The sequence below is a fragment of the Carassius carassius genome, chromosome 43 (assembly GCF_963082965.1).
Source record: "Carassius carassius chromosome 43, fCarCar2.1, whole genome shotgun sequence".
NCBI lineage: Eukaryota > Metazoa > Chordata > Actinopteri > Cypriniformes > Cyprinidae > Carassius > Carassius carassius.
This window is the reverse complement of record NC_081797.1, coordinates 4,286,294-4,313,771: the sequence shown is the minus strand read 5'-3', so window position 1 is coordinate 4,313,771 and position 27,478 is coordinate 4,286,294. Positions and strand designations below refer to the sequence as shown.

The 27,478-nt window shown below is 35.4% G+C and overlaps 1 protein-coding gene and 1 long non-coding RNA gene across 4 annotated transcripts in view; one reads left to right on the top strand and one right to left on the bottom strand.

The window, feature by feature from the left end:
* The window catches only part of LOC132124582 (uncharacterized), an 83,168-nt gene that overhangs the window by 35,832 nt on the left and 19,858 nt on the right, over positions 1-27,478 (bottom strand). The window contains exon 4 of one of the 2 annotated variants that reach the window (XR_009426785.1): positions 19,112-19,257. The exons of the other annotated variant lie outside the window; for it this stretch is intronic. This is a non-coding gene — a long non-coding RNA (uncharacterized LOC132124582). The remainder of the gene's footprint in view (positions 1-19,111; positions 19,258-27,478) is intronic. 2 annotated transcript variants of the gene reach the window in all.
* Positions 1-27,478, top strand: part of shisal1b (shisa like 1b) — a 49,161-nt gene that overhangs the window by 6,045 nt on the left and 15,638 nt on the right. The window contains exons 2-4 of one of the 2 annotated variants that reach the window (XM_059535662.1): positions 19,161-19,342; positions 23,354-23,567; positions 26,963-27,292. In XM_059535662.1, coding sequence (XP_059391645.1) covers positions 19,276-19,342; positions 23,354-23,567; positions 26,963-27,292 — 611 coding nt within the window. In that variant the 5' untranslated portion in view covers positions 19,161-19,275. Of the gene's footprint in view, positions 1-19,160; positions 19,343-23,353; positions 23,568-26,962; positions 27,297-27,478 lie in introns of those variants that run through there. The other variant, XM_059535661.1, reaches the window with a different exon arrangement.

The window sequence follows — 27,478 nt, the reverse complement described above, 5'->3', positions numbered from 1 at the left end:
TATAAACACCCAGTAAAAGCCCACCTGGTAACACCTTGACAGTCACTGTTGAAACCACCTAGCAACACCTTGTAAAAAAGAACAGCTGCAGCACCATACAAAACACAGATCCAGACATTTTCTGGACGTGCAAAATACATCTGGACTACTTTTAGTTTTTTTTTTAAGGGCCCATGTAGCCAACATGTGCCACAGTGCTTTTTGAAAATAGTAATACAATTTTGGAACAACATGAGGGTGAATAAATGATGACAGAATCTTCATTTTTGGAGGGGGATCCCATTTTAAAGTATCCCTGTAATAGGATTTAGAACAGATTAAAGTACTCTCAAAACAACTACAGTGCAACTGTAGCCTTGCTGGAATAATTAAAGCCATATAAAGGAATGAAACAACAGTTTCTATGGAAATAACCAAGACATATCAACAAACACACAACATGTGTGGTGCAGTTGTTCAGAATACCCTAGACTCGATTAAAGATCCACAAATTCAATTTAAGAGTCACACGCCATCTAATCTGTGTTCATTACACATGCACACTTAATTATTTGACTCCCACATTCAGTTTCTAACCTCTCCATCACAAAGACCTGCTTTCCAGAGCATCTCTGCTCAATGATGGGTTAATACCCCCGAGTCATTACTGAATTAGAGAGGGGAGATGAGGGTTATCCAAACTATCACAAGCCTTGTTAACACAGGATGAATAATCGGTTTTTAATAGCTGTGAATTGTGTGTACACACATAAACACTGAGGGGAATGAACTGTGCCCACAGAACGTGTCGTTTATTTGCACACATTTGGTTGTAGTTCCCAATTCACAAACACAATTGCTATGTTTTAATATACTACAACATTATTTGATAATTCTCTGAAAAATTACTGCTGCCATGATCGCCAGAGGAATGTATACAAACATATCTTTAAAATAAAGTTGAATTTTACCTCCTGCACTGTGGGCGTTAAAAACTGTGCAGGGCAAGTTTGATGAATAAGGGTCAATCTTTAATGAGCCTAATTTACATAAAATGGGCGTTTGTGCTAAAAGAAAAAAAAAAAATTTATATAATTTTTCATTAAAAGCAGTGCTGCTACAGTTGATTTTGCACCATTAAACTGGACTATGGGAGAATAGTAACTAAAAAAAAATAAATAAGCAAACAAATAAATAAGCCAAATAACAGCAAGCAAGCAAAAATATAAGTGAACAAAACTATGCAAAGAAATAAATCAAAAGAAAATTAAATGAATAAATGTAAAAAAGTAAATAAGCAAATAAATTAGGACACAAACATAATCAATAAAACAAACAAAAATTTTACAAAGCAAATAAGCAAACAAATGAGCAAGTAAAGCAAATAAATAAATGCATAAATGACAAAAAGCAAATAAATAAGCAGACAAACGAGGAAACAAACTAACAAAACAAAAATAGCAAAAAGAAAACAAATCAACAAAATAAATAAATTGCTCAAAGACAATAAGCAAACAATCAAATAAGTTAAACAAATACATAAATAAATAGCAAAACGCAAATAAATATGCAAAGAAACAATTATTATTATTATTTTTTTTTTTTGATGAAATAATCCATAAAAAGTAGTGCATCAGTTCTGTTACCTAGCACATACTATGGGGAATTTGATTATTTTCTAATCACACATGACATTTTAGATTTAATACATGTAGATTTTACCAGATTTCAAAATGTTTTAAATTTATACAAGACTGTTCTTCATAAAAAAAAAAAATCCCCTGAAAAAGTTCACTGTACACTACATTTTCCTTTTTATAACATTAAAGTGAAACTGTCAAGTCAATTATCAACCCAGCAGTGCCTGTCCAGCTGTGTTTCACTAGGTCACAGCTATTTAGAGCCGCAGACAGGAAATACAGCAACTAAACAAACCAAACAAACAGAAGCGGGAAAAAAAACGCAGCTGGGGGCAAAGCTACACATGCAGTTTCAAATAAGCAAAGTGGGTCCATCATATCTGTGATCCCTTGAGCCTCGCTGTCTCCTTCTGTTTTTGTGTGTGTGATGACTGTTAGATAGAGCTCGTCCGAATCCCCCGTCGAGACCAAAGCAGAAGCACTGTCACGGACGCTGTTAAACTTAAACTGCTTTGAAAACAGACTTCTGTCAGACGAAAGGAGTGTTTCTTTTGAAAGAGCCGTTTACCAGTTCTGGAAAAGCATGTAGTTTCTAGAACATTCCTAACAACTGAAGCCTTGAAGGCAAGAACACAGCACTGTGAATAAATGGTTAAAATATTAACCATGCTTGGCAAGTATAACCATAATTCTGAAACACTGTACATTGTATAAGCCCTGCCTGTGTGTGTGGGGGTGTGTGTGTTTGAAAAGAAATAATTTTATTTAGTAAAGAAACATTAAATTGCTAAAAAAATATACACGTAATATACACTTAAAGGAGCATTGCGTAGGTTCTGAAATTTCTAACCGTTACTGACACCAGTGGTCGTTAGAGGAACTGCAGCCAGTCTCATGCTCGTTCTCAGTGCGCACGCTCTTTTTTTTTTTTTTACTTACGAGGAGTGTCCGTGGCAGGCGCGGAGCTGTGGGCGGGCCTGGACGGGCCTGGGCCCGCCCACATTGACAGCTGGCCCGCCCAATCAGAAATAAAAAAATAAATAAAATACTACTCTGTATTGTTAAATATGGATACTACTTTATGTGGTGTATTTCATCTATAACATGTTATGTTAAAACAGTAAAATTATAAGTAAGCCTGATAACTATTTAATATTTAAGTGTGTTGGTGACTTGTTTTCATTGGTCAATGCAACATCGTAGCGCGCTCTATTGTAATCTGGCGCGAACCATCTATGACGCGAACAACCAACGGTTATAACGTTCGCTAGAAGTGTACGGTATCTTGATTTTTCTTAGTATGGCCAAACAAGTTACTCTCACTCATTTTTTTAAAAAACCTCGTATTGAGATTAATAATTATTTGGAGGACCAATCTGTGGATCGTAATGGAACAACCACTGGCTCTGAGAATGGAGCGGAGATTAACTCCGAACCGACGACCTCCACTGATGCTAACCGGCAAGCAGATCTGCCTATGGCTAATCGACGATCACTGCTACACTTAATTGCACCGTCGGATCTGTCAGCTCTGGGGGAACCTGCTACCCAACCTCATCTACAGGCATTCCCGAGTACCATAATTGATGGGAAATATCGAAGCTTCAACGCCAAGTGGTATGAAAGGTTCAACTGGATTGAATATAGCCAGTCGAAAGACCTGATTTTTTGTAAAGCCTGTCGGCATTTTCCTGAACAGCACACTGAGGGGACTTTTACTAAAGAGGGTTTCAAAAATTGGAAACGTATCGGCCAGGTCTGTGAGAAGCATCAGTCTAGCAAGCTACATGCTTCTGCACTTGTAAAATTACTCTCCTACAAACAAAGTCATGCGCAACAAGGCAGCGGTACTGTATTAAATCAGATGCACGGAGATTCCATTTCGTTCATTGAACGTAATCGACAGCACGTCAAAGTTGTGCTGGATGTTGTCATGCAGTGTGCCAAAATGGAGATACCCCTGAGAGGGCACCGGGAAACTCAGGAAGCGTTAAACAAGGGGAATTTTTTGGAGCTATTCGAGTTTATATCGAAGTACGACCCAGAAATAAAAAAAAAACTTGTTGAACTGCCACGAAATGCTACACTCATGTCCCACCACATTCAGGACGAGCTGCTTGAGGCTGCCGCTTCACTTCTACTCAGGAAGATAAAAACGGAGATGCAAGAACAGCCTAGGCCCACATATTTTGCCATACTTGCAGATGAGTTTAAAGATGTTTCGAAACGCGAGCTAGTTGCTGTCTGTGTTCGATTTATCCATAGTGGGACAATCAAAGAACGAGCGCTGGGCTTTGTCAAAACAGCTGACCTGTCTGCTCAAGGAATATCGCAGAGGATCCTTGAAATTCTAGAACCACTTGGTTTGGACCCTTCTCTCTGTGTCGGGTTCTGTTTTGATGGGGCATCGGTCATGTCTGGGCACAGAGGAGGCGTTCAATCTATCTTGAAAGAGACATTTCCCAAAGCTGTGTATGTACACTGTAATTCCCACAGACTGAATTTAGTGCTTTGTGCTGCTGCGGAATCATCTGGACACGTCAGTACTTTTTTCACTGTCATCAATCAGATACACAACTTCTTCACTGGGGCCCAGAGGCACGCTCGGTTTGTGGAACTTCAGAAGGAAATGCATCCAGAACGCCCATGTAAGGAACTGGAAAGGTCATGTGACACCAGGTGGAGCTCTAAATCAGGATCTGTTCATAAAGTTTTAGAAATGCTAGACGTGTTACTTGAGACTCTTGCTGAGTATTCTGAGACAAGTGGACAGACAAAACTAGATGCAGATAACCTATTACAACAGATGCAAACAAAAAAGTTCATTTTCATGCTTGTTGTGTTTTGCAAGTTGTTTCAGTGCAGCGATTTTGCCACAAAGGGGCTGCAAAGTCCAGCAATCTGCGTGACAGACTGCATCTCCTTAATTGAAACATTGAAAGCCACCCTTGCCACTTTTCGAGATGATTCAGATGGTGACTTTGACAAAGTTCTCAGATTGACAGAGGAGTTGATGGATAAATACGAGATAGCATGCTGGGATCTGATAATGTCTCGTGAGCGAAAGCTGCCTGCAAAGTTTAGTCAGTCTATTGTCACCACAACATTGGGAAAAACATCCGCTATCAAAAATAATGGTGATCTGAGAGCACTCTGGAACTGTATTCTGGATAACGAGATGGCTGAATTGAACAGCCGATTTAAAGACGACACCTACGGAATAATGCGAGCTTCAGCTGCCCTCATCCCAGGATCCACCACTTTTGGCACACAAGAACTGATCAAATCTCCTTGCAGCTTGTATGGGATAACAGTCTGTGATGCGGAATTTGCCTTTTTTACCCAATTCATCAAGGGCAAAGCTGACAAAGACAAAATGCCCTCACTAATTGAATTGTTGGATGCCTGCGCTGCTGATATTTTCCCCGGAATGAACCGTCTGTTAAGGGCCATCATCACACTACCCATGACGTCCTGCAGTGTTGAAAGACTTTTCTCCGCTACTCACAGGATCAACACTCGCTTGAGAGCATCAATGGTGACTGAACGCTTGAACAATTTGACCCTGTTATCCTTTGAAAGAGAACTGACAGAAACACTGGATTATGACGAGATCATAAGCATCTTTAATTCAAAACCCAGGCGACTCCGCCTTGTGTAGCCGGGTAAGGTATAGGCCATGGTTTTCTTTACATGTAGGCCGTGGCTTGATAGCAGGATGAGACTATTAAGTAGGCTACTTTGAGCCTCTGAGCTCAAATAATGTTGCTTTTTTAGAAAGCTAAACGTGTAGTGGGGGTTGACCTCAGCCTCTTGTTCAGGGCCTAAATATTCGTTCAGTTAACATGTCATTACTTTAAATGTTCAATGAATAGAGTGTTATGTTGTGGTTGTTTTTTTGTTATTTTGTTAGAGCTACGTGCTCTCTAATTGATCTTCCCTATGCACTATCACAATGTTGCCTTTTTGTGAATTATATGTTCCTGGCTCGGTAGCCATAGCCTATGTTATATAGGCTTATGTATTTAGCTCAGTTTTGACAGTAGATTAAATTTAAATTACAAAATAAGTAGGCTAATAAACATTTTTTTTTACCATTATAAAGCAGTTTGAATGTTTCATTGCGTTACAGTATGATTCTAATGAGAAAAGAATTCCCGAGCAGCTTTCAGCTATAATCACTTTGAGAACTTTTCTTGCAAGCACCCTGAACTAGACAAGTGGAAAACGTTTTTTGAATAACACCATGTTATAACCTTAATTTTTTTTTTCGTTTTGAATTATTTCGTTTAAAGACATTTCAAGCTTTGTGCATTTGATGTATTTCTCATGTCTGTGTGTCATACACTGAGTTTCGTTAAGTTAGGATGAGATGCGCTCCAGTTAACGTGCAATGCAAGTGACCACGCAGGCGCCTCCATGATTATTGTCTGTTATATTTGCTTGTTTTTATATCTGCAATTGGTTGATGAAAAATTGATTAAAATTAAGATACAATTTATACAAAACGAAATTCACTTTAAAGAAAGTCTTTCTACAAAACAAACCTATGAAGTCGTCATAATCATGTCTGACCATGTCATATTGCGCCTCTTATAATGCTGTTCAGTGTTCACTTTTCATAACCATAGATTAAATAAATAAAAACGTATATTATAATATTGAACATATATATTAACCTAAATACGTTTTCTTTAATGGCTACAGCACCTTGTAACGTCAGAGGACTCAAGGTTTCAGCGTTTCCCGAAACCTTCTTATTTAGGCTACACTTTTTTTTTTTTTTACTGAAATGCTGGAAAGTATTTACAAGGACAATATTTCATTGCAGCTTCACCACAACAAAAAAAAATGGGAATTATTAATTAATTAATAAAAACAAATTTAATTAACATTTAATTAATTTAATTTAATTAAAAAGCGCTTTTAAAGGTCAGTGAAAGCATAGGCTACTGTCAGTCAAGTCCTATTCAGACGCTAATATTGTTTCTCATGGGCTCATACGGTATTTTAAACATTTACAGCAGTAAGTCGGTGATTTTAGTGCCGTCCGAATCCATAATATCAGTGTCTTTTCTCACCCAACCCGCAATAAAAATCCCTGTCCAAATTAGTACCTACTGTTTTTTGACAAACAGGTCGTGTGGTGATTTAATTGCCGTCTGAATCCACATCTCTGAGTTTACAAGAAGAAATTCAAAATACACTGTTAAAATCCTTTTTGATCACTGCCGAGCACCATACGTAAGATGTACACTTTTATTATTATTGAAATGCTGTAAAGTATTTACAAGAACAAAATTTAATCGCAGCTCCACCTCAGCGAACAAAAATGGGAAAGAGACGAAAGCACATACAAATTGGGTTTATTGGGTTATTATGGGTTATTATGGCAGCAATATATGATACAATTTAAAAATATGTAGGCTAGGCTATTATAGTTTGGATTATTTTTTATAATATCCCATGAGTCCTAATAAATGAAATTTCAACTATTTCTGAAGCGCTTCTTTTATAAAGAACACCGCTTTCTTACATAAAAAGCCCCTGCACGAGAGAATAATTGATTCTCGAGCCATCGATATCAACCAATTCAGCACCATCGCCACGGACAGCACCCGGTAACATCGCACATAAGAAGATATATCAGCTTCCTAAAGAGGGCCACACACCGGACGCGCAGCTCAGCGCCGCGCCGCGCCACGTCTAGGACAACGCTCACCTGAAAATCCGATAACATCAGCAATTTTCTGATTTCTGTAAATAAATATATAATATAATGCCCAGCAACGGCTCAGGACCGTGTTTACATTTATGTGTCTCAAATCGTAGTTAATGTATATACGGACTTTACCATGTGCTGCAATATACATTTAGTTTATATTTATTTACAGAAATCAGAAAATTGCTGATGTTATCGGATTTTCAGGTGAGCGTTGTCCTAGACGTGGCGCGGCGCGGCGCTGAGCTGCGCGTCCGGTGTGTGGCCCCCTTTAGAGTCTTCGCGCTAAGAAACAACCGTTATCGGGAAACCCAGCCTTGATTTCGGAACACCCATAAATTCAGGCCCACCTCGACTTAATCTAGGCCCACCCATCTGTCACGTTCTGCATCCGCCACTGGTCCGTGGGTGTCTGAATTGTGCTGGAGGCTGGTCGCTTCTTTCCATCCGCAGAGTCCATTTGAAAACACTATTGCCGCTGCTTACTATAATGGCTGGCGTGCCGTACGGTTGTAAGCCCATGTAGACGAGAACGCGCATGACGTCACATTTTGTGAATTTTCGCGCCAATTCAGGCCCGACTCCTCCACACACAATTGAGCCTACAGGCTGATAGAGGCAACCGTGGTGGACAGTCGAGATGTCATTCTTTTTTTTACATCATGGTTGGCTCATACATGTACAAATGAAAACTCTTAAAGATTTTTTTAAAGTAAAAACCTCCACATAGCTCCTTTAAGACTGGTCACATGTATATATATAATTTTTCTGTAAAGTCACTTCAGCATCCGCTAAATTAATAAGCATTAAAAAAACACATAAAAAGCATATCAAGGTAGGGAACAAACAAGTCTCCTACTGCATTTAACCCAAAATATACCTTTTTTTAAAGCTAAGATACACATTCACTGGTTAAAAGAAAATTCACCATTTTACAGGGACAATAGAACTAAAAGAAAGGTTCCGCATTCCAGGTTGGCATTTTCTTCCTAAAATACTCAGGAGATCTCTGGGTCTGGGTGGGGAACACAGAATCCTCTTACAGGAGCAGATAATAGCTGTTTTTTCTCTCACAGCGAGCTCTGTTTGACTGGCTCTGGAGAAAGTGCTATATGACATACACCGCTCCTGTATTATGGTGGGGAATAATTTGCTCTCTTGGATCCCCTTTATGTAATAAATTCCACCTATTAAAACGCAGCTGGCTCTCGTTAGATATCTCCCCACTGTTCCACTGCTTCTGTCACCATTGCAGAATGACGCAGAAGATATTCTGGGTTTAGTTCTAGAGCGTGGATTGGAAGGTTTTCGAAATACAGAGAGTTTAATGTCAGAGTCAAATGTGAGGCCAAGATTGGGTGATGCAACAGCACAATGATCCTAAGCACACCAGCACATCTACAATAGAACGGCTGAAAAGAAAAGAATCAAGGTTCTGCAATAGCCCAGTCATAATCCATAGTCCTCATCCTGACCTTCTGATAAAGTCACGCAGAAACCATTAAGTTATTGCTGCTAAAAGAGGATCTACAGGTAACTGAATCATGGGGTGTCCTAACATTTTTTACATGACAGTATGTACGTATATATATATACAGTACAGACCAAAAGTTTGGACACACCTTCTCATTCAAAGAGTTTTCTTTATTTTCATGACTATGAAAATTGTAGAGTCACACTGAAGGCATCAAGGGCTATTTGAGCAAGAAGGAGAGTGATGGGGTGCTGCGCCAGATGACCTGGCCTCCACAGTCACCCAATCTGTTCTGGACCTGAACCCAATCGAGATGGTTTAGGGGTGAGCTGGACCGCAGACAGAAGGCAAAAGGGCCAACAAGTGCTAAGCATCTCTCGGGGAACTCCTTCAAGACTGTTGGAAGATCATTTCAGGTGACTACCTCTTGAAGCTCATCAAGAGAATGCCAAGAGTGTGCAAAGCAGTAATCAAAGCAAAAGGTGGCTACTTTGAAGAACCTAGAATATGACATATTTTCAGTTGTTCCACACTTTTTTGTTATGTATATAATTCCACATGTGTTAATTCATAGTTTTGATGCCTTCAGTGTGAATCTACAATTTTCATAGTCATGAAAATAAAGAAAACTCTTTGAATGAGAAGGTGTGTCCAAACTTTTGGTCTGTACTGTCTGTATATACATATATATACACACACACACACACACACACACTGTTATATACTGTATAATATAGAAGATACACAAAAACAAAACACTGTTTTATAAGTTCTCCAAGTTGTCCAAACTTTAGGTTTGTTGTGAAAACTTCCACTGTAGCTAAAAATCTGACCAGATCTTCAGATGCTAATGATTGCAAAGTAGGCATTTATCATGCATTTATTTATTTTACTGCGGCAGAAACAAACTTCAGTTCTCAGGGGGTGACAGTCAGATATCTGTGGCATTAAACTGAATGTGTTGTTATTCAGGATACGAAGGCTCTGACCTAATGAGCTACTTTGCTGTTTATTACATAGGCCGCTTTGTATACACTATCCTAAACTAAACCTCCTGGGTGACCAATTTGGAGCCCTACATAGGCGGCAACTCTGTGCCTCATACAAGCGATCACAACTGACAAATAATACAAATCACAACTGATTTCAATAAAGTTTGCTATTTGCATGTTGCTACACTTTGGCAATACTCAAATATGCATAAAATACACAGTAAATGCAAATATTGTGCAAATTAGTGTCTAATTTTGGAACCTATTTCTAGTTAATATTTCTTTCAATTTGCAGTGCATTATGGGATAGCGAGTGGTGAAAGTTTTTTTTAGATGAACCATCATTAGTTTACTAAGCTAGGATGTTGTGTGTTGAATGCAAACAGTAGTTTTTAACTCTAAATAAGACAGTAAACACGACTAACAAGGCACGACTCCATCTGCCCTCACTGGTAGATAAATTCTCACCACAGACAGTTTCTGTACGGTCTAAAAGAAAATAAACAAAAAAACATACTCTTGTCTTTCAACAGTTCAAAACTGTCTTTTTCTGTGAAAGACAAAAGCTGATATTTTGATGAACACTGACTTTCATTGTGTAGACCTAAAAAAAAATACATCATCTTTTATATTCTTTTATGAACCACAAAATGTTGAAAGTGTCTTTTAAAAAGAAAATATCACCCCAGAAAATCTTAAATGTAGATGTGTTTTTTTCTTCATCAGAACAGATTTGGAGAAGTGTAGCATTGCATCACTTGCTCACCAATGGATCCTCTGCAGTGAATGGGTGCCGTCAGAATGAGAGTCCAAACAGCTGATAAAAACATCACAATACTCCACAGTACATCAGTTAATGTCTTGTGAAGCGAAAAGCTGCATGTTTGTAAGAAATAATTCCACCATTAAGACTTTTTAACTTCAAAATGATGTTTCCTCCATAATATTATTTCTCCAGGGAAAAAAAGTTGTCTCGGCTGAATCGGGAGAGAAATATGCACAGATCAAGCACTGTTTACAAGTGATAAAACAGTTCAAAATAGTTCTAAACAAATGTGTTGGTGGATTTTGATGCGAGAACAACAGGGAATGAACATGTTGACCTAAGGGTTTACTTGACAAAGGGTGCAAACACCATTTAATGTTTAATGCTGTCACTCAGTCCTCCTAAAAAAACTAATTTTTAATTAGTTAAATTTTTAACTAATTTAAGTCATTAAAAATGTCATTAGGTTCATTATAGTGAAACATTTTCAAGGCAGACCTGAACATAGGCGACTCATTTTGTGAAACCACAAAATGAAATGCAATCAAATACACCACTGACATGCATCTACTGCCAAACAGATGGAATTTTAATTAGCATATTTAAAATTAATTTAAACCTCTTTTATGCCACATCGACTCAGGAGACTGAAATCAGCCGTGGCTGGCAGGGATTCAAACCTGCAACTACATGCTAAAATGAGATCCGATTCGCAGCCTGAAATAATCAGAGGCACCACTGTTTCATTGCATTGATGAGACCTATACTGATGAGGTGTGTCTGTCTGAAATTACTCTCATTTTAATCAAATACACACAGGATTTCACGCAGATGCACAAAATTAAAGATGGGATCATGGGATGTGCGTGACCAAAAGTCAATATTTTGAAAAATGTATCCATGTTTTTTTTTTCATCTTACATTAAAAGTCAAAGGTCAAAGAAAGTTCAGAAAGAAAGAAACAAAGAAAAAAATAAAAGCAAATGAATGAATGAGCAAGGAAATAAGTAAATAAAAGCAAAAGCAAGCAAATAGTTAATGAGCAAATAAGCAAATAAATAAAAAATATACCAAATATAAATATAAAACAAATAAAAAATAGCAAATAAATAAATAAATATGCAAATAAATAAAAGAAAATTAAGCAAATCAAAGTAAATAAGCAAATAAGAAAATAAATAAAAAGAAAATAATAAGTAAATAGCCAAATAAGCAAATAAAAAGCAAATAAGCACAAAAACAAACAAAAAAAATTAATTAAAGCAAATCTGTAAATAAAGAAATAAGCAAATAAACAAAAGAAAAAAAGCAAATGAATAAAATTTTTACAGATTTCTAAATTTAAACTAGATATAATTTCTATACTACTGCACATAACTTGTGCCACTGAATTAGACCGTCCCCTTTCTCCTAACTCCGCCTTCCACAGACACTCCAGTGTCACCAAACCCTGTCACTCACAATGACTGACAGGCAAAGAGCGCAACACAGTCTTAACAGCCAGGGGCGGACTGGCCATCTGGAGCACCGGGACTTTTCCCGGTGGGCCGCTAGCCAATGTGGGCCGGCCCACCCGGTACACAAATATATATATATATATATATATATATATATATATATATATATATATTTTTTTTTTTTTTTTTTTTTTTTTAATTGACGGAAATCATAATATTACATCTCTTTTCTACGCAAATGGATGAGTGAGTCGATCGCGCAGCCAACAAGCGCGTTTTCGTCTAATTTAGAGAGAGACAGATTCATCTGGTACAGCGAATTTCTCTGAGCAGCAGGCCACTGTATACGTTCACTTAAAACATAACCGGCTGTGTTTACGAGAATACTTGCAGAGACAATTATTTTGAAATAATTGTGTGTATTTGTTCATTTAGAAGTTAGGATACCCAAAAGATGAATTAATTCTTTGTACGCGCATTGTCTGAAATGCTGCTCACAGCCCGTGCTTTGAACGAGTGCGCGCAAGCTTCGAACGCGCGCAAATTGTTTAAAAAAGTTGAATCAGCAAGATTTAGAAACAAGTGAAAACGATCAACTACGATACATTTCACCCCTCCAAGCGAGTGAACAACGCGAATTTTAAATCACTATTCACGATAGCCCGTCGGGAAGAGCAGTGATACATTTTGGAGCCCGACTGCAAAACACAATAGCCCCTGGACGTCGGGCTAGCGATTTTGCGAGCCCTGCACCTCAGATCTATCCAGTTTGTGAACCACTGGTTTCCACAATGTTTTCGTTAAACAAAATAAATTATTATTTTAAAAGATTTACTCAAGAGAATAATCTGTTCACGAATCGGATCACGAACTTATATTACCGCATATTCATGCATCTGTTAATTGAATGCAAAGTGTGAGTTCTAGGAGAATGTTTGTCTCGTGATGAACATGTATCGCTCACTAGGAGTCGCTAAATGAACAGCTGCAGCACGCAGGTTATCTTTTTTTTTTTTTTTTTCAATGGAGGATCAGTTGCCCTATTGGTTAAAATCCCCAAACAGTATACTTAAATATCAAATAAATAAATTACATCAAAACAGGGGCGTTTGCGTTTTGATGTGGTGGGCTGCTGTGGGCCAGAAAGTCCAGGGCCACTTTTTGGTCCCAGTCCGCCCCTGTTAACAGCATCCCATTTCCAGCTATTTACAGAGCCTCAGTCAGTAACAGACACAGCAGGGACATCTCAGGATGACTATTTCAGTCATTTTATCGACGTTATTCCATTTTAAAAACTTTAAGATATGCCAAGCACCAACTGTGAGAGAAAAATAGTTCTGGTGAGTAAACAAAACTTGCTGACCAGCTGGCTAGTCATGCACAGCCAGACGTCTTACTAAAGGCAGAAACCACCCACCTGGACAGGAACTGATCACCTGCTTTATTACTATTTAAAATAATTATTTTGTGTCTGCAAACTGTTTTTTTTTTAGAATATTTTGTATCTTTGTTATGCAAAGCTGTATTTTCAGCATCATTACTTCAGTCTTTAGTGTCACATGATCTTCAGAAATCATTCTTATATGCCAAACACAATGTTCGCAAATGGTCACAGAAAACACTAAAGAAATCTGTTCATAAATACTGACTATTTCACAGTCATAAAAAGCAGGATATACCTTCCGGTTCATGAAATCCTCTCACAAATGTCATTGAAAAGCAAAATCCCTCTGTGCACCTGTGGAAGATTGTCATCCGAGGATCTGATTGGGGCTTTTCACAAGCACTTTCTAGTTTTCTGTGCAATATAGATCAGACGAGACAGTGGGCGGTTCGTGGGCATGCGATCCGAGGCTGAGAGTAGCTGGCGGCTAACGTTTTTAGGAATTGCAACATAATATATGGTTCAAATTGCAAAAGAAGAACAATAGTCTAAGCCTTGCTGTTTTTTATCCAATGAGAGTGAGTCAAATCAAAGCAATGCATGAGGTCTACTAAAGCTTAGTGTCTGTCAGCTGCATCTAATGCATCTTTATGAGCTTTTTGCCTTTATGAGACAGAATAATAGAGATAGAACAGTAAAATATATAAAGAAAAAAACTAAATTGTAGCAAATTGTCATTTCAGTGAGGCACTGGTTAGTATGGGATGCAATAATCTGCATTATTTGCCAGAAGTATGCAAGAACAGAACTCATACAAATTAAAGATGTGTACAACTGCATATTGTCTATTTATGAAAACCTTGTATAATTCAGCTGGTTTTGGGGTCACCTGACCCTGATCACACACACACACACACACACACACACAGATCGCATCACAACAGTCAAACACATTAATCCAGCTCATGTTTGCATAGAAAATCAATCACCTTTCTATGAGGTTTTCACTGTAATTACTTGAAGTAAATACAGTTTCAAGGATTATTAGAAATATATTTAATATTTATGGCTAGTAAATTAGTCTGTTAATTTTGGATAAAAAATTAGATAAAAAAAAACTTAATTCAGATACACAGGAAACATTTCTATTTTTTTTTTTTTTTTTTTTAACATCCACAATGTTAGCAATTAACCTTCGGGAACTCTGTTAATTTTCAATTAACTAAAACTGATAAAATGTTGATGTTTTAGTTTGTTTGGTAACTGAAAATTCAAAAATAAAAAAAAACCTAAATCTCAGAGATAATACTATATACTATTAACTATTAAATGACAAGGATAAAAAAAGGACACAAATTACTAAAACTTTAATTAAAAAGAAAACTGAAAATATAAAATAGCCGTTTTAAACAAAAATAAAAATAACATTATAACTATCTACATACTACTAAAATAACACTGACACAACCTACTTCAACTAGCTGTGAAGAGAGATAAAGAGTTAAAGAAAAGAGAAATATCGTATCTCGCCCTCCAGTTAAAGGCAACAATTGCTCTGATTGACACTCGCCCATGACATGCTGTGATTTGCTTCGAGGCGGTGCTGGAAATTGAGAAAGCCAGCAAGTCTGAAGACTGTATGCTAATAGAGACGCTTTATGATAATTCAAGCCCTGGATGCTAATCATGAAGCTCCGCGCAGACGTGACATTTGGTCCCGCTCACAAACAGAGGGCAAATATACAAAACAGGACAGTGACACGGATGTCAGCGACTCTGATTAAGTCCCACCACATCAGGAAATGTCAGTGGTGCATCATTCCGGTTTGTTTACTGCCAGATCAGAAGAGCAAAACATGCTGTCCCTGCAGAGAAGACCAGAACTGCCGGTCCACAGCACACTGAGCTAGAATTTGGTTTGAATTGGTTTTACAGGCTTGTTTTAGTTACTCTGGTGTTCTTGCCTCAAAACATGTCTCAAAACCATCTAAAAGCAGCTAAGAGCAGATTTCTATTGGTCAAATGTGGTGGTTTTAGACTAATTTTGGGCACCTGACAAGGCTATGTTAGGCAAACTAGCCTAAACTAGCTGGAAATTCATGCTGGTCTTTTTAACAAGATGTCTGCACGGAGTGGGTGGGTGTTTCACTTACTTCTGCAGGTTTATTTTGGTCAACAGCTTATGATAGCATGAGGCGAAAATGCTTTTTTGTTATGAGCATTGGTTGGTCATTAGGCTAAAGTCAATCTAGAAATGCTTTAAAGGTTAAGAAAGCAAAATGTCAAAGTACAGTAATTATTTTATATTTAGGAGCTGTCCGGAATCACATGAAATTATCTTCAGAGAACACAAAGAAGCTGTAATACTGGAGGAAGGGGGAGGAACTGACCGGTTTTAGAACCGGAAAACAGGAAAAATGGGAATACCTCATTTGTTCACAGGAAACACACACACACGCACACACGCACACACACACACACACACACACACACACACATTCAAGACCAACAAAATGGAAGACAAACCTTACAATCCACCATGCTAACCAGTGTTTCATATTAAGCAAGGTATAGTTGCCCAAAAATGGATTAAAGAAACAAAAATTTAATTAAAATTAGTTTAACAATAATAATAATAATAAACATTCTAAATCTGAGTCTGTATCTGTCTGTTTTTGTGTGTATAAATATAAATTATATAATATCATTCAGAATGTATTTTATTATTATCAAGATTGAGGAATAATAAATGTTATATACACAGAGACCGAGAGAATAATAAAAAAAAAAAATACACCAAAATACACAAAACCATTATAAAAAAATAAAATACATTTGGAATTTAATACATATATTCAGATAATAATAATAATAATAATAACAATACATTCTATTTTTATAGAATAAAGTTAAGAATAAAAATATACAAATAAATAAAGCATTTAAAAAGATTAAAGAATGAAATAAATTCTAAATTGAATACATATTTATATACAAGACCGATCCATCCACAACACCCTATAGGGAATAATCTTGAATTATGCATGTGAAATATGACCTTCTGCAATCTGGATTGTAATATCTGGACTTTAGCAGTAAAGGAGAAGAGAAAAACGCTGACTTCTGATACACACTCACTACCAGAGGAATAGGAACAATAGTTAGTTATGATGAATTCTGTAGATAAGGAGAAATGTCACATTCTGACACTCAACACCAAATTAAAATGCTAAAAATATTATGTGACGTTCTTGCCTTGTTCTTGCTCGCTTCGTAATCAGAGGAAAGCCGTGGTGAGCCTCTCGGCACTAATGTTCTCAAAGACAGCTGACACATTCAGAAGAGCAGTCTAATATTTCTTGTTAACATTTCAACTCTGGCGCTGAGATGAAGGCTGCTAAATCAAGCATATTATTAGCTGCTGTACTTTATTACTTCCTTTATTAATGATTTAAGAGCTGATTAGCATGTTCCTTTTAAATGCTATAATTATTTCTCGGGTTTAGGCAAATATCCATTCTGTTGACTAAGATTAAAGTTAAAGATGTGAAAGTTTCTCAATTTCCTGACATTTCTGTATAACATACTTTTCTGACATGACGTTAAATTAATTATTTCCTCAAATCTTTTTTTCGTTTTGTTTTTTGCAGCACGTGCAAGCTTAGAACCAAGACAGTGTGAAAAGGCATGACTTTGTTATTATTGATTACATTTATTTCTCTCTTATTCCCCTTGCTTCCATGCTAATGTCAAAATATATCATTTTGATGAAAGATGATGAATTGTGCTCAATAAATCCATGCACATTTATTTAAAAAGTACATTACATGTGGTTGATAAATAAATAGAATTAAAAAAATTATAATAAAAAGACTAATACTTTTAATACTATTTATGAATAGTAATAAAATATATATTTTTTTTTAAAAAAGTGTGATAGATTGTGCACAACAATAACACCTTGGACACTTATTTAAAAAAAAAAGCACATTAGATGTGGTTGAAAACAAAACGTAAAATACAATAAAAATACTGAGTTACAAAAATAATAAGGCTACAACTTTTACTACTATTTATCTGCTAAATTAATAATTCTACATTTTATTGCACACATTATTTGAAAAAAGATTGTTAATATATATGTGCGTGTGTGTGTGTGTGTGTGTGTGTGTGTGTGTGTGTGTGTGTGTGTGTGTGTGTGTGTTTGTGTGTGTGAATTGTGCACAATAAAACCTAAGGCATTCCTTAAAGTACATAACAAACAAAATAAACTTTAAAATTACAAAAATAGCCAAACCACTACCTTTACTACCATTTACCTACAAAACTGGTTGGTTTAAATGTTATTTTGCATGTTATTTGATGAATGATTAGATTTTTAGTTGTGCATGATAAAACCCTGCCGGCACATTCATTTAAAAAGTAGTGTGGTTCAATGGGAATTTTTTTTATTGTATTATAAAATACATTTTACAAATTGTTTTTTAAATAGTATATTTACTATTTATATGTTAATTATTGAATTAATTAATGTTATTGTGTACATTATTTAGAAAAGGCTTTATAATCTTTGATCAAAATGTAGTAGCAATTGCTTTTCTGTTTAGCTGACTTCATGGTTTCCTCTTACTTTTCAACTCTTTAAATCCAATCATAAAATCCCACAGAAGTACACTGGGTTACAAACTAAATGACATATTTGGTCTGCATCAAATACAGCCATTTAAATTTCATCCAGGGTATTACCTTATGAAACAAACCCAAACTCTGCACTTTTGTAAGACTTCTGGGGAATCCCACTCCACTTCAACTGACTGAAACTCACACAAATCACTATTCATCTTCACCACCAGCTCAACTATCAGATGTATACTGTTCTCCAACAACACCTCGTCTACCACACGCATATTTCTCAGATCCGCCCTCGTTCACAAAACAAGGCGATGTGCAGACGACAAGGAAATAAACGATCACACCATGTAGATTAACCGCAGCGATTCTACTTAAAACGCTTGCAAAATCAGCCACACATTAATTAGAAGTCATTTAGCATAGTTATTAACATGATAAAGTTGTTGTTATTGTTTAAAAATGTAATGTACATTTATAAAATTATTTTTTGGTTTTATAATTGCCAGAAAACTGGTGAATGAATGTTTCAAATAAATAGTTGAGGGAGTGACAGCAAATTTGACATCTTTCTCTCTTCTGATCAGAATTTCAATATTCTTTTCCTCTTTTGGAACGCCATAGGAATGCTATTGGGGATTTTCCACTGAGTGGCTAATGGGAACACAAAACTGATATTTGTTGTAGTTTCTGTTCACCAATTTTTCCAAATTTACCCAACTATGTCAACTTTTACTTGTAAGAACCTCAGAAATGTGAAGAAAAAAAATGTCCATGTGATCCAAATGAGTTTTTCCAAGTTTTTTTTCTTCTTCTTTGGAGTGGCATTTTCCAAGAAAACACGATTTCAGTCTTTCTACTTAATGTTGTTCATGTTTAAATCAACATGTCACCTATTGGTGAAATTACCTAACACTTTCTGTTCTTACACCAGATTTTTAAGGCATTCTGGCTTTGAATTCTGTCAGTTTTTTTGGTTTGGAAATAAACTATGTAAGAAGGTGAACCTCCAAGAGTAGATTTGCTCAATCTCCGACTGAAGAAGACACGAGCAGTGACAGATCTTACTGTACAGATGTCTTGGTGTGATCATAACACCTGCCCTCTTCTGCTACAGGTGTGCTGGCAAACTGTCGAGTCATGAACAGAAGCTGGAGATAAAGATGACATCTGGAAGCAGCTGAAGCTGTCAGGCTTCATGTCTCCATCCTCCCCTGAGGGAGGACAAGAAGATGAGTGTCACCAATCATCCCTCCATCAACATCCTGACCATCATCTTCCTCGTTCTGTCTACTACAGGTGAGACGGTTTGGACTTACACACACAACAGCCATTCATTATATACATGTCTGAATTCTGCTGATAGAAGCAAACAGAGAGACCCTTAGAAATATCAAAAACTGACAGTCCAAAAGCACATGGATATTTCTTAAGCTGTAGGTATTTTGGGGCCTGTGAAGAATTAGAAATTAAGCAATCTATTGATCATACTGTAAATATTCACAAATATGATATTTCCACATTTTTGGATTATTTTAAATTATTTGATAATATATACATTAATTGACGTAATTTTATTACATTTAAAAATATATATTTAATATGATTTTTACTATAGGTGCAAATTGTTATAATTTGTGCAAAAAAATTTCTTTTTTTTCATTGACTCACAGTAAATTTTTCATTTTCATTTGTGTTGATATTAATAAAAAATTTACTAATTAAAAAGTTTTCATGGAAAATGCACGATTAAACACATGCTTCATATTAGGAGACCACAACAAAGTTTAGTTGCAATTTTTTTAATTTATCACTTTTGGATAACTAATTAAAAATATATTAATTTATTACATGTAAAATTTAATAAGAGCATTTAACTTGATTAGGTGCAAACTGGCAGATGATTTTAGCAAACATTAAATTATTTCTAAATTAAATTGCACAGTAAATATAAACATTTTATAATATAATATTTTTTTGGTTTGAGTTGGTTTAAATGTTCATGTACTGTAAATAGTGCACATTACTTTTACAGTTCTGGATCCTTTTAATTTGATATGTAAAAATTGATAGCCTGAATGCACTGTTAAGTCGCTTTGGATAAATGCGTCTGCTAAATGAATAAATGTATTTAATTTATTTTAAATTATTGGATAATATTTTAATTTAATATTTAATTGAATTAATTTCAAATTGAATTTATTATGAGAAAATTGACAGTCATAATTTGTGCAAACACAATTATTTAAAATGAACAAATAAAATAAAATTTGAATATTTACTGTGATTTAACTGAAAAATAAATAATTATTTATCATTTATATTTAATATAAATATATTTAAAAACATGTAAAAATTTCTTATTATATTTAATTCTTCTTATAGTTTTCAAAATGTAGAAATTCATATTTTTACAATGGGAAAAAGAGGTAAAACATTAAACTGGGAAACTAAATGATAAAGACAGATTTCAAGACAGATTTAAAGTGACCACAACAGAGTTGAAACCCATTTGTTTCAATAAAAATCAACCCGTGGGACATAAAGGTGTCTGTAGATGAAGAAACATCCTCTTATCAGATTTACCGCTCTCATATGGCCCTTCTTTTCCCAGAATCTCTAAGCTGTCCAATTTGTTTCTTCCATTGTCCATCTGTGTCTCACTGCGCTATAGATGCTGTCTCACTGTGAGTTCTGCCTCCGCTGGGAGACATTGATCGGGTGTGAGATTGTGTGAGATTACAGGTCATAAAGCTGGATCAAATCAAAAAACCTCTTTAATTATTAAAGACAAGCATGAGTCATTCACTCTGCAGCAGAATTTAAAGCCTTGGACAGCAAGGAGAAAATCATCAAGAAAAACAAACAACCACGGTGTGCAGCGTAGTGAATACAAAATATCATTAAAATATCACATATTTCATTACATTTTAAAACAACATATACACACAAATATACATGGATCAAAGACAAGACATCCTGTAATCCTTAAAAGTCTTTTAATGCCATCAAATTATTCTGGTTCTAAATATGCCGGATTTATATTTGAATGACTTATTTTCTGTAAATGATGATAAAAATGCACGATAGTCATTACTGTATTTTCTGTTCAAAAAGCAAATTATACAAATTTAAAGCTGTATTATATATTGGGAGTGACATTTGAGTGAATGTAGTGATGTTCTAGTGAAAACATACACAAACACACGTATGTATATATATATATATATACATATATGTGTGTGTTTGTGTGTGTGTGTGCGAGAGAATGTGTGTGTACGTCTTCACTAGATCACTATATTCACTAGAACTGTTAACTTACTTTAAGTCTGTAAGGACAGTTTTATGACATGCCTATAATATGAAGTGAATTTAAATACAAAGTGAAATATGATGTTTGTTTTTCACTTTGTATTTAACATACTGTTGCTATGGTTACCTCCTCAGGCGAACACGACTATGTTTGCAAGCATTTATTTGGTGTCAGGCTAAAATATGAGTTCTTATCACTTGCAATCAAACTTTGATTACTAAATTTACTAAAATACTACATTGTTTGGAAATGAATTATGTAATACATAGAAACTGTTTAGTACTTGTGCTTCTTAAGACTCTCGGCTCTTTGATTTAAGTAAACCACCTCAAAAAAAAAAAACTTAATTTGCACCGTCTAAATGAGTTTTAAAGCTCTAGCTCTAGTTACTTTTCTCCTTCTGTCTAATTAAACAAATCAGGTTGAGTCTGAAAGTTTCATGTACGTCATGTAAGTCTTCATGAAGAAGTGCAGATTCATCATAAAGAAATGAAGGTTTTGTTTAGTATGTCTGCACCACCAAGCTATTTCGGCTTTAACTCTCGGTGATTGAGATTCAAAACAAGTACATGTGGTGCTGCAGCAAGAAAAGTAGTCTCTCTTTGACGTCTGTGGTCTCCTGGTTCTGTTGGAGTTGTTCAGGGTGAATCGTGTCAACATGGGTTAGTCGCCCAGACCTCGCTGTCACTCTCTGTTTTGAGTTCAGAGATGAATAATGAAGCAGAACTATGACTGTCATATATTAAAAACACGCCATGCAGCATTGCTTTTGTGCTGTGCTCAGATCAGTGAGAAAATCATTCCAAACACGTTTTTATGCTTCAGAACACCATCCAGTTTCTGAGAGGTCCACTAAATGTGGAGATGGTCATTAAATCAGGGTGAATTATAACTGAAATTCACTGAAATGCATCTCTTATTAATTAAAAGACTTGACTAAAGATCAGCCGTTTGAAAATTAGTTGCTAGCTGAATGTATGCAACAAAACACGTTAAGCTGTGGCTTAATTGCATTTATGACATGATGACATTTATTACATTTAATTTTATATTTCCAATTCATTGTATTTCTATTGTATTATTATATTATTATGTTTATATTTATTAATTGTATAATTATATTATATCTATTTAGTTTCTTTAATATTAATTTAGATCTAATATTTTACATCCGCAATATAATGTTTTATATATTATATTACATCCTTAATATGACATTACATATGATTTTATGTTTACAATTAATTTCATTTATATTATATTACATTATGATATTTTGTTATACTGTAATCCTTACATTATATATTTAATATTAACTTTAATATGACTTTATATCTTATATTTGCAATTCATTTTTTTTCCACAATATTATATTAAATCTTCAATATTACATTTATTACATATTAATTATTATTATTAGAATATGACTTCATATCTTATATTTGCAATACATTTATCTTCTGTACTATGGCATTTATTATATTATATTATATTATATTATATTATATTATATTATATTATATTATATTATATTATATTATATTATATTATATTATATTATATTGAAGTGTTGTGCACTGATAAACTGTTTACAATAAGACACAATAAGAGAACATGCATCTAGAAAGTAAACAGGGTTAAAAAAAACGAAGACTAGATAAGTTTACTATCTCATAATCAACAGTGTTGCCAAGTCTAAAGTTTTCTTGCAGAATAGGGCTACTTTAATAATGTTGCCGGCTTGCCGCGGGTTGTTTTTCCATGTCGGCGGGTTGAAGCGACGCTAATAGCGTATAGCACGTAAAATAGGAATTTTACCAGAGGAACCCTGCCAAAAAAAGGGTATTTTACCCCCATGAACATGATTTTTACCTGGGGACGCCCTTTAAAACAAATTGGGCTAGTTTTTAGTAGCAATTGGGCTGGTTTTGTTGTGAAAACCTGGCAACCCTGCATATCACGCTCACTGTCCTGTTTATGATTGTCTTTCCACACAGCTCTCTCTGCTCACTTTCGGGTGTGTGAGCCTTACACCGATCACAAGGGGCGCTACCACTTTGGATTTCACTGTCCTCGTCTCTCGGACAACAAGACGTACATGTTCTGTTGCCACCATAACAACACGGCCTTCAAGTACTGCTGCAACGAGACCGAGTTTCAAACAGTCATGCAGGTCAACCTGACCACGTCTCCAGACGGCTACGCTCACAAGTAAGTCTCCTGCCTTCAACTACAAACACAGTGCTGACTCGAGATCCTTATACCGGAGAAAAGTTTCAACAAGTCATTTCTATGTTATGATTCAGTACAGTGATCCTGGAGTTTCTACTGACACTAAAAGCCTGGTTGCAAGTTGCAACAACACACACACAAAATGAATCTGGTTACCAGTGGCAGGTTTATTTCTCAGATATTATCATTTTTCCCCAACAAGTGTGTCCAAACAAGTAAAGGGTTATAGACATGTGAGTAGTATAGTATACATGTACAGCTGGTCATGTGATCTCAACATGGTACTGTAAAAAAAATACTAAGAACTTCATTTGAAAAAGGCCAACATAATTTGATGGTTCTGATATGACGTAGCATTATTATTACATGATATATACTACATATTGTACAAAACGACCATCATATTTGTAGTTATTAGTTATTATATATCAGGTACATACAGTGGATATCAGTTAGCTTCTCTTTTTTTATAGTCTCAAATGGAATAAGTTTTATCATAGTACTCATTTTTGTTTTTTGATCTTTGGATAATGTTGCATCATATATGAGAATAGCCAGACATTTTAACAAAAATACTATGACCCACTTTGTTTTTGTTCCTCATTAAACCGTTTAGGCAGTATTATGTCACCAGTTTCGATTATCATTATTATTATTATTATTATTATTATTATATCAAATATAAAACAACCAATAATTCATAATATTGACAATTAAATACATCAAAATAGCCTAATTAAATAATATTATATTAGTCATTTAAATGTTTATATACTATATACTACGTATATTGATAAATATTTACAAATATCTGTTTCTTGTTTTAATATAAAATATTATCAAAATGATATGAAAATGTTCAATTTTAATTGTCACTGATTTTTTTTTAATATATATTCAGTCAACAATTCCCAATACACTTTGATGGATCATATTGTAAATTAATATTTATTACAATATTAATCATAATTAAATATTTAAAATATTTTGGGTAAATATAAAATAAGAAAAAAATCTATATACTTGTGACAATGTATTTATCATTTAATAATTTATTTATGTAGTTATGCATGCATTTTCATGGCTCCAGAACACCAGATATTTCAGAAATACTGCTAAATTATGAAATATTAATTTGAGTTTAAATTATGAAGTAACAAAGAGATTAAAAATAGAGCAGCTGTGTCAAGGTCGTGGTTATACATAACTGACATCAGAATAATGCTAATGACCACTTGAAATCAAGTATTCCAGAGCTCTGCGATAATATTGGTTCATATATTTTATAAACTGAAAAATTATTTCACAGGTGAAAGATTTTTTGACAGATCATAAAAGCCAAATCTTTTTTTTTTTTTTGAGGTCGTACCTGTTCTGTTTACTTGTTGACGCTATGAAATGCTTCCATTCTCATCAAATATTAACTGAAAGTACTAAATGCTCTCAGATCAGGGTAACAGCCTCACACTCATGACAGCTAATGATGTGGAAATGTCTGAGGCCACGGTGTGCTGCTGCGCTCTCAGGCAGGATGAAGATCCTGAAAGTGCGGCCGTCCTTGTGGGAAGCCATTTCAGTCTCATCTGTGGTCAGCAGGATGTAGCCAGTGATATTTACTGATGGCCTAAGGTTAAACCACCCAAGAGGACAGGAACCCGCATCTTTGGATGCTTCGGCATATAAAGGCATATCTAGTGCAGATTTGAGTTATTGTGCATCAAGCAATTGTGAGTCCAGGTTAAAATGAAAGAAAGCCACATCAACATCAACAACCTATGATAAGTGTCTGTGATTATGGCCAAAGTCCTTTTAGGCAAGTCGTGCCACTCGGCCGCAATCTTGGCAACGCCTCCGGGCAGCTATTTCAGACTAACAAGATCAGGCTCCTATCTAAATGAATGGGCAGAGTCAGAACTGCACTTTCACTGGTCACCGGGACACAAAAACTGCATGTATAGAAACAGCAGAAAATTTTTTAAAAAAATCGCTGAAAAATTTTGATAACTTTGCTCCAAAATAAGGTTTAAAATGCCTTTTTCCCCACAGGTTATACTTTTACTACGCATGCGCAAGGGTTCCTCAACTGTGGCACAATGCCCTGCACTGTTTGCCACAGAAAAAGTAAAACATTTAAATATTTTTTTTATATTGACATTAGTCATAGTAGTAGTATGGTAGTAGTAAATCTATAATTCATAATATTTTTGGCATACATTTTGCATCATATGAAGCAGCCAGTCTCATATGATGTTCCTCCTAAATCCATTTTGGCAGTAGTATGTCACCAGTATTATTTTTATTATTATTATACAATAAATATTAAATTCTGCATTCTGCATAATGCATAATATTCACAATTCAGTAAATCATAAGAGCCTAATAAATGTAATGTAATATTTAATGTAATACGAATTTAACCATTTTAACATTTTACATTAATACTTTCGTTTTAAATACTGTTACCATTTGTGTGGCAAACATCTTGCATCATATGAGACAAAGCCAGTCACTTTCAAAAACTTTGTGACCCACTTTGCTTTTTGTCGTCATAAATCTCTTTTGGCAGTAGTATGTCACCAGATATTTCTGGATTTGAAGCAATGAAAAAATGTATATTTTCCGAGATAAACATCTGATCAATTTTCCGCTTAATGAAAGTTGACTTTCTGTAGCAGACTGTTTGTATATCACCAGATATTTCTGGATTTGAAGCAATGAAAAAAATTATATTTTCCTAGATAAACATCTGATCAATTTTCCGCTTAATGAAAGTTGACTTTCTGCAGCAGACTGTTTGAAACTCTTTTTTCACATCACATACAAAAGTGATAACATACAGAAGTTTTACTGCATGTATTAAATTTCAATTAGTTTAAAACTAGTCAGTAATTCAGCTTCATGTACTCGCCAAATCCAGTTTCACTCCCGTACCATTGGACTCTGGGTACCAGCATCAAAGAGATCTGATATCACACACATTGCATCTGTTCCCCTTTGTTCTCCGCTCTAATAACCCCATACATTATCGAGACCTCAATATTGTCCCTGTCAGTTGTGGCCTTGTCTGACAGCACAAGGCCTGTGCTTCATCAAAAAGTGAAAGTTTTGCTTTTACTGCACTTTTCTTTAAGTCTAGGCAGGGATTTATACTCAAAAGGAGTTGTAAAACGGTTTATTAACACTGAATGGCTCATATAATGCTAATGAAGTCTGAATTTATTGAAGTATTTTAGTTTTTATAAGACCAATAATACTGCTAAAGAGTTTCCATTCACTTTGCATGGTTTTTTGATACTGTATATCATAAAAACGTTTGTTTATGGCCATATAAAATGTTAAGTGCATCTAATACGTCCCTGTTTTCTCTGTCACAGCAATTACTCTGCATTAATCGGCGTGTGGATCTACGGATTCTTCGTCATGGTGCTGCTAGCGCTTGATTTTCTGTATTACTCAGCCATGAACTACGAGGTGTGCCGGGTTTATTTGGAGAAGTGTGGGTTGGGTGGCCGTTGGCTGAAACAGGCCCGTGGTCAGTGGCACGGCGACGAGCAGGAGGAGAGGGACGTACGGCCCGCTCAACCCGCAGCTCCGTCAGAACCTCAAGAGCAACATCATGAACACAGCTGTGGTCAGATCAGACACAGCCTGATGGGAGACACACAGAACCCAGCACAGATCGCGCACAACACCACAACAGCCTGGTGAGTGAATCGCAAACCACACAGAAACATACTGAGTGCATCTTAAAATAACTGTTCTGGGTTCAGTTCAAGTTAAGCCCATTCAGATAACCGACAAAGTAAAAAAATCGCCCCAAAAATCCAATTCTACAACTTCATTGCAACACCATAAAAATTAAAACCCCCTAAAATGAGAAAATTAAATTG